At 47.8% G+C, this 12,018-nt stretch overlaps 1 protein-coding gene across 1 annotated transcript; it reads right to left on the bottom strand.

Annotated features, from left to right (window-relative positions):
- Window positions 1-6,886: 6,886 nt before the first annotated feature.
- Window positions 6,887-9,073, bottom strand: LOC119089698 (class E basic helix-loop-helix protein 22). Its single transcript, XM_037212512.1, has one exon. It carries the CDS (start codon window positions 9,051-9,053, stop codon window positions 8,541-8,543), a length of 513 nt encoding a protein of 170 aa, XP_037068407.1. The 5' UTR covers window positions 9,054-9,073; the 3' UTR covers window positions 6,887-8,540.
- Between the last annotated feature and the right edge of the window lie 2,945 nt (window positions 9,074-12,018).

Genomic DNA, 12,018 nt, shown 5'->3' with positions numbered 1-12,018 from the left:
CCGACCCATCTCAATGAAAATCAGACAGACACAGGCACGGGTGTCCTATATTTTTTGCGGGGGCTGAGTCGATAAGGTTGACCTCACCCACTCCCAAAACCACTCCCCAGACTTCAGTCGCTCTAATTTGCATCCCCTACGTAAAAAGCTGACTAAAAATATTCCGCCGATTTCAAAATGGAGTGGATCATTGTGAACGACGAACCGGACAGCAGACTCCCTGCACCAGGTGCAGCGGTTACGCATTCTGAGGCGCCAAGGGGCCCATCTGGCGCACTTTTCCTTGTCACGATTTCATGTGCGTGGTATCACTGATGACTACCGCTGTCGTTGACCGTCTTTTGTCATCCAACTGACAGTCGAACACCACTCTAGTCACAACAGTACGACGCATACACTTGCCACTGTTACGGGAAACGCGGACGGCTTTTAGTTGCGCAACCCCGTGCTTTGAACAGCCGTCACGTAGTTGTATATATATATATATATATATATATATATATATATATATATATATATATATATACAACTCTATATATATATATTGTTATATATATATATATATATATATATATATATATATATATATATATATATATATATATACGTACGCATGTAGCTGTACATGAAGTTGTATATATACACATACACACGCACACACATACATACATATATATATATATATATATATCCCTATATATATATATATATATATATATATATATATATATATATATATATATATATATATATATATTGCACATTGCATATGCCGCAGCATTGTACAAATTGCAGCCCATCGTACCTATTGCAAAGCTGACTGTGACTGTGCGCTGTGTATTTTTGAGCGACCCAATCCCAATCGCTGCCGGTTGGGACACCGTTGTGCTATGCACTAGCGTACCTCCAGCTTGACGACGCTGGCTTTCCCGCCGACAGCTGGCGTCGCTGGGAGTTGAGCAGCGGTGGTCTCAGGGATTTATAGACAGCGCACCCACCTATGTCATGTAGTTGGCTTTGTGCCTTCACCACTTCGACTGCCGTGAACACCGGCTTGCCAATGGTTTGCTTCCGTGTATATCTATATCTGTCTATCTATCCGTATATATATATATATATATATATATATATATATATATATATATATACGTATGTATATATAATTGATATCCTCATATTGTAGAAAACCGCGTCCGGGGCTTGCTATTGGTGCCATCAAAATAAAGACATGGATCGAGCTATGTGGGTGTGACTCATCTTGTTAAGTTAGCATTTGGTTTCGGTCTCGGGTGGTTCAAGTTGATTACATGGTTTCGTAACTTCAGACAAAAAAAAAAAACAGCCGATTCAAGTGTTATTTCTTCAAACTTATATTTCACGCACAATTTCCATTTTTCAGCAGCGGAAATGCCGAATTAAGACGCATAAAACCAAGGCCCCTCGAAGTGTATCTTGCAACCAGATAAAATAATCGTGTATAGATCCAGTAGCCGTATATAAAACACTATCCAATTTAAAACACCATTCACCGCAACCCACACAAACAATCCTCATCACGTTCCAACCTGCTCTGGTTTCCTTTTCCGCAGCAAAATACTTGCATTTTCAAACGACAACGATGCTTTTTGCGCTGGCCTCGCGCTCGGTACTAGGTAAGAACATACCAAAAGATGATAGGAAATTTGAAATTAAGGCAATAGCATCGAACACGAAGAAGGGACACAATCACTTAAGGAAACATCACAATGATAAGTGATGAATAGTTGTGCGCAGCAGAATGCAGGCGCACTTTGAAGTGCTGTGTTGCAGCCATAGCATTTTACGCAGCATGCGCATGTCGTTTCTCATTTTCATGAAATATCAACATAGGTGGACATACATTTTGTTCAATCTTTATTTGTATGTATCCGCTAGGGCTGGTCGTAGCGCCAACAATTTCCAGAAACCATTTGACGTGATCTGGGACACATTTGACACGCAATGTTGCGGTAGGATAGGGTGTAAGAACATCGCCATTTTCCAGACAGTTAGTTTAAGGAAAGGTTATATTCACCCTGTTACCGTCTTCATGGGAACAGCTACTCCCCAGTAGTTGTTGCTTCTTGCACCCGCCCCTATGCTGTTCGTCTTTCCTCCCCAGAACGCGGGCCAAAGGGAGGACTGGACGGCGTAGGATAGCAATCCGTCTTTCCTCCCCAGAACGCGGGCCAAAGGGAGGACTGGACGGCGTAGGATAGCAATCCGTCTTTCCTCCCCAGAACGCGGGCCAAAGGGAGGACTGGATGGCGTAGGATAGCAATCCGTATGCGCGTTGTCAGCGAAGGAATGAAAACCGAGTCATAATTGGCATATGTTCACAGCACAGCAGGCATAGCTGAAACTTTTGCTTATCTGCTATTCGCCTCCAGTAACGGAAGTGCGGCACTGCGCTCACCAGATTAAATATCCATGCACTCATGAGTATATCAAAGATAAGAGGGGCAAAAATATGAAACATGAAATACACAGGAATGTGTAGCCCGGCAAATATCGGCCACTTTGACCCAGGAAATAGTGCCGTCAACATATTGCGAGTCCAAAACTATTTTACCAAACCCAACAGATGAGGAACAACAAAAACATTGTGCTGCACTTGCACGGTTTTGTTTATCAAACGACACCATAAAGATGCCATAAACTCTGTAACAATGATATAGAACCACCGTGACCATGTACGTACCGTCCCTATGTCCGTCATGTTTGCTGCCATGTACTAGACGAAACAGTGAGGCGCAAGCTTTGAAACATTCCTGCCTGCTGATGTGGTGCTCGTCATAAATCTTGTAATCAATTGTATCGCTTTGACTAAACATGATAAAAATAGCCGATTTGACCAGTTTTTCATATGAAACCAGATTGCCCTAACTCAATTTGCCAACAAAAATTAAAGGAGAAATAATAATTGTACCCTTACCCATGCCGCAGAAGACTTAATATGAATTGTGAAAACCCTCCCACTGCTTTTGTCGGTTTGCTGCTGTTAGATGATAGCCTGGCAATTGAGAAATATACCAATGTAATTATTTTACTAGTTTTTTCACTTCAGCATTGAATTCATCTTTGTTTTACTCACCAGGAGAAATATTCAAATTTATGATGCTGGTATTTTGTAGCGCACAAAGCAAGTCAACAGCTATGTTTCCACGAGCGATACGCTAAATTTGATTTGGATGTTGTCTTCTCACATGTTTTCTGGTCCACTGCCAAGCTGGTATTAACTTGTGAGTTTGTTTTTTGTCACAAGCTGGCCTCGCAGAATTGTTCATTTCGCGTAACGAGCTCACTTGTTGCAAAGCATAACTTCTAAACCAGTTTTAATATTTGTTGTGTTTTTATGTCTTTACTTTCACCAAACAACATACAAACACACAGCAAACACGCAGCTACACAAGTGAACACGATGCACTGCTTTCCAGGGACTTAACATTGATACAGAGACATTATATCAGAACACACAGATCACGAGTCTAGTATTACGCGAATTTCCAGCCCTGAAATGGCTATGATTGCTACAAGGCACCACTTGGTATTTCAGACTTTTACCTTTCAGGCTGCATGGTTGCAATGCATTCAACGCTAACAACGCTTATTTCGATTCATAAGTAATTCTGTGACTGGCACAAGTCTTTAAAGATAAACAATATCGGTTAACCAATGGCAAACTTTTTTAGTCGACACGTAGCTGTTAACTCGTTATGAACACGGTCTTGTATGTAAAACTGGTGGAAACTTCAGCTCACATTGAAAACTATTCTCTCTCAGATCACCACATCGATGTAAGCATTATACTTGCTAGTAGGTATATGGCTTTTAAGACCCCAATAACTGATCGGTTCGCTACAGGAGACCGTCGACGGGCGTGTGACATAAGATCAGCGCATTTTATACACTTGTCTTGCTATCGTCATTCCATGGCATCTTCAGAAGACAATAAGTCTAGAGGGCGCGAATTTTCGGCTTGAAAATTCAGCATTATCCGATGCGGAGAAGGAGAAGAGAACAGAATTAAAATGAGACGAAACACCACATTCCTCCTTACACTGCCCACAGTCAGTCCTGCCACAGTTCATTTTTGTTTTAAATGGCACGACTGTATTTACCACCCCTGTCCATATACCACCCATATACCACACCAGTAAGCAATGGAATGCTGCACCTCCATTAGCTCAGCTGCTAGAGCGTTTAGACATGATTTCCAAACCCCCTGGATTCGATTACCTGATGACATTCACAATTTCAGTGCCTGTCATGTGAGGATAACACTGTTCAAATCGCGCTAACGCTGTTTATCAGCAGATGAACATCATGTATCGAAAAAAAGGGTGAACAATGAGCTCGCACCCGGGGTACGGTGAAAAACACGAACAAAGCAACTTGTGCCAGCTATACACAAGCAGTTCAGCTGCTTGTTTGCTCTCCCTTGAGGCTGTTTCAGGTAAGCGGGTCATCAAAACCTCTCTCAGGGCTCAGAGCCTCCAAACATCACGGCTCAGAACCTCTGAAACACAAAATGTGTGTCAACGCCGGAACCCCCAGAGCCACCAACACTGGAAAACTTACAAAAATACTTGATAGCACGGAATGCCAACGAAGAAGACAAAGGGGCGTAATCCCTGCGTGTCGTCCAAGCCTCGTCCATTTGCCATTTTGCGTGTCACGCACGTTTTACCATTGTCACGACGTCCTTACACTGAAAGGCCGCAGCTGGCGTCTCAAACCGACCCTCAAGTGAAGGACTGCTGAATGCTGACAGGGATGGAAACGACCTGGAACGCGTTCGATGGCCCTGCTGCAGCAGCTCTCAGACACGCATCACCAGACTGAGATAGTTGCCCAGCTGCAGATGCGGGCTGGGATTCTCCCCCCCCCCCCCCTCGCGTGCCGCGGCGGGTGCAGGGAGCGTGGGTCTGTCTCAGGTGTTACATAGCGCACAATCATTGTTTACCAGCCGACCGTGTTATTGGCTGAGGGCCAAATCCGGTCGGCACGCAGGCTGCGCCGCCGGCAGGGTGAGGCCACCCCCGTCCTCGGAGCCGGCCTGAGAGGTTTATGTGGCCGATCCACTCACGTGGCGCGTGATCGAGGGGACGACGACAGGCAAACAATTGGCTCGGCAGGATAATAGATAATGCGCCACGGTTGCGGTTTTGCCATTACGGGTCAAGTGTGTTTATGTAGTAGAGTCAGCAGCCAGCTTGTGTTTCCGGTTCCTTGTTCTATTGTGACCACAGTGGTATGTAGTTGTATCTGTTTTCCACATACAGCTATGATGCAGGGCTCTATAATGTATCATCGGCAGCCCAGCGCGCGCGGTCGGCTGATTCGTCGGCTGCTGCCCGCCTCCCACGCCGGCCGCATTGATCACCGCACAGTGTTCCAAAAGACCGTCGCTACTCGAAACCAGAAATGTTAGACACACATTTTTGGCGTACAAAATGTGCAATGAATCCTCATATGCTACCGGAAATGTTGGCATGATTAGATGGCATGCCGAAGAGACATCCTCACAAAAGGGAGGAACACCTTGAGGGGGAGGGGCGTCGACCGCCCCCCCCCCCTTCAGGACGATGCTTAATGCCTGAGATGTGTGCGCTATCCGTCGCAAGATACATACAATTCCCCATGAGCCATGTGTCTGATTTGTGTGCCGTGTTGCAGGTGAAATCATGCCAACTGGATGTATTCACATTTCGGTGCGTTTCATAACTATTAGATATAGCTATGAAACGTTAGAACGTTATAACTATCATATCACATTAGAGACGGCTCATTCGTAATTTTAATATATTCTTTATCAAAATGAGCGGCCGTTCGCTGCCTTGCTACAAATAACCATGTTGGCAAGTTTTCCCTCGATGCACATTGTTTCTCTCCAATGTACAACTTGGCGGACCGGTTCTTGCAGAGGCACGTGTGATGTAGATACCGCTTCCTGGTTAAATCTCGAGAGCGTGAGGTGTTTTAGTGAGTGATTGCTGATTGCTACTGTTTTCCTGACTCTTTTGGGACGTTCATTTGCGCAACGGCTGTTTGATAGTAAAGATCTTTTAGTAAATGACAACTAGGACGAACGGCTTTTGCACTGCGTCAATCATAAAGTTCAGTGGAAATTCAGAATAAGAGTGCTGGATGTTTCTGGAACTTACTGCGTGGCGCAGAAGCGGTGCACACACGTCTTACCGATTCAGAGCGCGAGCGCTTTGTAAGGGCATTTCTCACCATGATGTTTTAATATTACCTCATTGTGGTCAAAGAAATTCAACAGTCTATTTCCGTTGATGGACCTGTGCACAGCCCCCGTACGCGCCGTCTTGCCTACGATTGTTTGTGGTCGACTGTAACTGCCTGCATTTTTCTGCTCAGAGGTTGAGCAGCGGCAGAAGGTTTTGAGAAGCTTTCGGAAAAAAATCAGGCCGGTATTTGGTACTCGTGCGGATACAGTTGTGTGAACGTCATGATCGCAGTCGGGGGGCGGCGCAAACGAACTCTTTCGGTGGGGTGGGTGGGTGAATGCGTGTGTGCGTGCGTGCGTGTGTGCGTGCGTGCGTGTGTGCGTGCGTGCGTGCGTGTGTGCTTGTGTGCGTGCACTCGTGTGGGTACGCCAGGTGGGCTGCATGCCTATCGATGACCCGGTCAGCTGCCGGTCGGTCGTGGCTTCCATGTCCCTATCGATGACCCGGGCAGCTGCCGGTCGGTCGTGGCTTCCATGTCCTTATCGATGACCCGGGCAGCTGCCGGTCGGTCGTGGCTTCCAGTCTCTAGACATCCGTTGTTGCAGAAATCCGTATCGCCGCCGACATCATTATACTGCACTCATGATGCTGTGATAAAAAACCCGTCTCACATGTCAACATTTATTTCTGTCCTCCGACAAATGGCCAGCCCCAATCCCCGCAAAAGCAGATTTGCATTGTCAAATGCATGAAATGTATGAGGGAATGATTGAGATCAGCCTCGCCGACTTAAGCTCCCGGCTCCAGGCCACCATGCCGGAGCTCTTGTTGCCGATCAGATTGAACGGTATGAACTCCTCCAATAAACGGAGTCGTAGAACTTCACCCAGTATCGCGCCATCCTCATTGCTCACTTCATCTCAGATGATAGCTTTGAAAGCCTCTATTTCCCAATGTGGCGTGCGGTGTGTTGCTGAATGCCAGATAGGCTCGTTACGAAGGTTGTCATGGTTACAGCACTCTGCCTATGATTGGCCATTCCGTCAACGACGTGTCGTCGCACACCAAACTGCTTTATTGCTGCCCAAGCCGAGGGAGGCTAGACAAGACAGTTGTGAAGTGGGCCTACCGAAGAATCGCTTTGCTGTTAAGTGTATACAAGGTTGCCGCTCGCCTTCCCTATGGGTGTGAATCTTCTGTTGTTCTAGGAGTGCCCTCTTTATACTACAATAATCCTTCAGTTTTGTCCTTAACACCGGGAAAATATTGTTGTTGACGCCAAAACACCCGGGCACCTGCTCCGCCTGTTCGCCTGTCGGAAGCGGGCGAGTACCATACGGCGGTGCTCTCGTAAGGGCTGTTCATATTTCATTACCTTGTGGTGTTAGACAAAACGGAATAGTGGTTTCTGGCGTTTGCGAATTGCTGGTGCTGAGAAGGGAACTTTTGGAGTCAATAGCCTCTGCTCGTGCTGGAGAAAATTAAGTTAAAATAGCTGTTTTTATGCTTGGTTGATTAATATCGTTTAGAGTTGATTCATTATCTCCATTGTCCCAAACACGAAATTAAATAAGTCTGGGGGCACGGAGCATAACACAACAACATGATTTCTCAAACTTCCTTGTCATCCGATATATGCGGTTTATGAGAAAGGCAGCACGTTGAGCCGAGGTGCCCGCAACCTAAACTCAAGATATGCGCTGTTTCAGGGAATATTTTCCTATAAAGTGCAGTGAGAACTATTGGCTGCCTGAATGAGGTTACAGCCGGGTGTCTCCTTTTATGCACCAACAGCAAACACTTATTCACGGAGGAGTTGGGTAGGTCATTACAAAACACGAGATCTATTGCGCAAACATTTACATGCATCTAGTCACTGCCGTGTCCTCTAGTGCCGGTGCGCATGTATGCCTGCGGAAGCACACCAGTGGACGAGTGTATGGGGTGCCGTTACGAAGTGGGGTGTTTTCAACTGAGCGAGACAGCTGAGGAGACCTTGCGGGCGTGCCAACGAAGCATAGTGTCGTCAGCACCAGAACAAACTACGGCACGCGATGGGCACCAGCACACCACAGGTACGAGCTTCACACGCAGACGAAATCCCACACGATCGACGGGACTCGCGATCGATTGAGATCGATCAATCGATCGATTGAGCATACATTCTTGATCAATACTGCTCACTTTCTCGATGACTGTCACCTATCTTTCCCTTGCCACCCATCCTCTGCACAATCACATAAGCATTAAGTTCGCCACAGAGCTTGTCGCCGAGCAATCTGAACCGGCGCATCATCCGCGCGACACGCGGCCCTCCCGCCACCTCGCTCAATCGCTCAGTCCGCGCGGCGACGGTGACATGCTGAACTCCGGTCTCACGTCGTCGCCGAGAGATGGCAGCAGGCCCATGCGCGGCTGCAGGTTGCCCTGCAAGTTGAGGGAGTCGTAGGCGGCCATGGCGGGCGTCGGCACGTGGATGCCGGTCAGGTGGCTCAGGTATGCGATGATGCGGCGCAGCTCCTCGATGGCGTTGCCTTGCATCATGATGTAGTTCTTGCCGAGGAGCAGCGTGGCGATCTTGCTCAGCTTGCGCACGGATGGCGAGTGCGCGTACGGAATGACGGATCGCAGCTCGTCCAGGGCATCGTTCAGGTCGTGCATGCGCCGGCGCTCGCGCGCGTTCACGTTGAGCCGCATCACCTTGCCGTGTCGCGTCTTCTTGCCGGTCTTGAGCCGGAGGCCGGGCAACGCGCGGTTCTCGTCCGTCTCGCGCAGTGGCGGGTCGCGCTCCGGCTCGGGCTGATCCTCGGGCTCCTCCAGCCGTCGGCCCTTGGCTCGCATGGCCTCCAGGTAGGGGCCGAGGCGGGCTGGCTCGGGGTCGGGCTCGCCGGGGGCCGGGACGCCGGGCAGCGCCGGCACGCGCGGCTGCGGGGTGTCACCGGCGCCGGCGGCTGTCCGCGCCGGGCACGGCCGGATCAGGTCAGCGATGCTCAGTACCGAGCCCGAACTGGGGTACGGCTCCATCCTGCCGACACAAGACACGCCGTCAGCAGGTGCCAGACAAGACCTCGGCAGCCTGCCTTCTAGCACGTTCCTACGGTGGCAGGCAGGACTTCAAAGGCAGTTATACTTCAAAGTTATTCTTCAGGCAGGACTTCAAGGGCAAAGGCCTACCTGAGCCACTTGAGTTAGTCCAGGGAAGTATTTGTGTTATTACCCGGGCGCAGCACCTCTTACATATTGTATTGGTAAAAATTGAAGGACTTTATTAGACCAATACATATTTAAATCGTTGCATTCTTCTCATTGTTTCAAAGTAGCAGGGAGTGGGTTAAGCGGTCAGTACAACCGCACCGAAACGACTCCAGCGAAGTCCACAGGGCTTCGGAGGCGCCTTCGGTGGCCCGCTCAGGAACAGTCAGGTATTGATAAGAGGTAACGAATGAAGAAAGGAATGAATGTTCTGAAAACTGGAAACAAGAAGACCAGAAAATATGTTATTTTACACGAGGCACCTTGACTACAGGCTCATATAAGCGCAAGTAATAAAACAGTGACCAAAATGATATCACTGCCGGTTTCCGTTGCCGAGTTTTGGCTCGCACAGCTCTTGGGACCGATGCGGATGACTCGGAATCGGCTATGGCGGTTACGTATTTTGATATCGCTCCATTAGTTATCATACGTTACATCGCTACAATACATACATTGCTCCATTAGTTACATGTCATTTTGTTCGTCCCCTCTTTTGGCAAGACGCAGCTGTACCCGTGAACGCCAGCGAAGATACGCTCCAAAGAAAAACAAAATAATATCACCGCATACCCGAGCCACGTGACCGGCGCTTACGTGCCGCCATTACCGCCTGTGCCTTGTGATATCATTTTGACCATTTTAGTATGTTGGCGCTTGTATGAGCCTGAAGTCAACGTGCTGTGTTTATAACAAAGCATGAATGAGCTCAGACAAGGGTTAGAATTTACCAGAAAATGCGTAATGGAAGAACGATATAACTAAGAAATTGCAGCTGTAGCGTGCGTAACGTCATTGTTGCTTTTGACATTGTCACGGAAACATTTTTACTTGCAATCACACAAGTCAGTGGCTTTCCTTTTACCTGGGTAATAAGTCAAGACCATGCAACTTATTATTCACCAAATGTTTTGTATTACATTAAGGATTTGGAAGGCACGCGTGCTTCAGAATGTTCGGAAAACACTTGGGATTTCCCCACGCGATATACGCACTTCATATCCAATGTTGATTAAATCATCCACAGACATACCACTTAATAATATTTCCTCTTTTTTCTTTTTACTGACGTTGCGACACGTCAAGTCTCTTGTGTACCAATTATTTTGGGCATGATTTGCAATCACATCAGTAAACGTAAGCCTGTTACATATTGCAATGGCGATGTTTCATTAAGATGTTATATAAACCTGACAGCATAGTATGCACGCATAGAGCATGAGCCAATTGGTTATCACACTGGGCTCGCATAGGCCAAAACCAGCGATCAGTCGGTTAGCAGTGCTTCGATACCTATTACAAAAAAGTTCTCCAAAATTGGGTCTTCTTGTCTGACACAAAATGTGCATGAAGGCACCCTTAATGCAATGCTCGTAATACTTAGATGCTCACTTGGATACGGACCTGGGAGTTAACTTCTTCGTTTGAGTGTCTTAATCACGGTTATCGCTGCGCCCCCTTTAAAGTTCTGCGATCCATGGATAGTCCTTTTTTCCCTGGTATTATTTTCGCGGCCGGAAACCGCGCGCAGCGAAATGGTTTTCGTAGGCATGAACAAAAGGCGCTGCGGAGGCTGCTTCTCGTTGTGACGTCCTGTTTCAATTCTCCGAAAGGAAAATCGTGTTTAGCAGACCTCGAAGGCATGAATTATGCATGGCGATCCATCTCGTTTGTATAGGTCGGCTTCCGTTTCATTTGGCGTGCAGCGATGGCGGTTGTGATGAATTGCCGCAGTCTTCACATAATCAAGAGGCGGGACGGGGCGGGCGGCAGCGGCCACAGGACCGTCAACGGATACTTTTGCCGCGGAGCGGCACTCTGGGAAATGAACGCGACAGTGCGCATGCGGGAACGCAAGCCTCTAAGTGGCATAACGCCCGGGGCTGGGCAATCTGGTCATAAACGACCTGCCTGACGGACAAATGCGAACCGAACCACCAGCAGCCTGTGAACAAAACTCAGGCAAAGAAGTTCGGGCGAGAAAAAAGCGGAGTTCTTCCGCCTGAATCCGCTCCCTGACAGAGTCCGTACCATGTAGCTTTGTTGATTTTCGTATGAGCTTTCTGTTCAACTTCTTCCTGAAGCGCACATTACACTGAGCTGCTGTACGGCAAATGAAAAACTTCATGGGCCTGTCACCCGTCGTCAATAGCAATGGACGCGTACAACGGTGACTGGACGATCTCGAAAGATCCACAGTGGTCCGCCGACGATTGGGCAGGCTAGAAACTATCAGCAGTGATGTAATCCGCCAATGATGGTGCAAGGGCAGTCTAGCGACGTCCATCGTGACCCGCCAACGAAAGACTACTTGGGAAGATTAACGGTGTTTACAGGGTAAACAGCGATCTGCCACAGGTTGAGGAGTGCGAGAAGATCAATAACGATATGCGGGAGGTTGGCACTGTACAAAGATCACCTTTGATCAGCTGATTTGATAGTCTGGGAAGATTGACAGTGTTCCGCCATGAATATCTCAGTCTTGAAATTGGTCAACAGTGGTACTATAGCGACCGAGCACGGCTAGTGAAGTAAAATGAGCAGTGCTCAACTT

Source organism: Pollicipes pollicipes, unplaced genomic scaffold (assembly GCF_011947565.3).
Source record: "Pollicipes pollicipes isolate AB1234 unplaced genomic scaffold, Ppol_2.1 Scaffold_3087;HRSCAF=3621_pilon_pilon_pilon, whole genome shotgun sequence".
NCBI classification, from domain to species: Eukaryota; Metazoa; Arthropoda; class Thecostraca; order Pollicipedomorpha; family Pollicipedidae; genus Pollicipes; species Pollicipes pollicipes.
The sequence above is the reverse complement of the archived record's forward strand: the minus strand, read 5'-3'. Positions and strand labels throughout refer to the sequence as shown.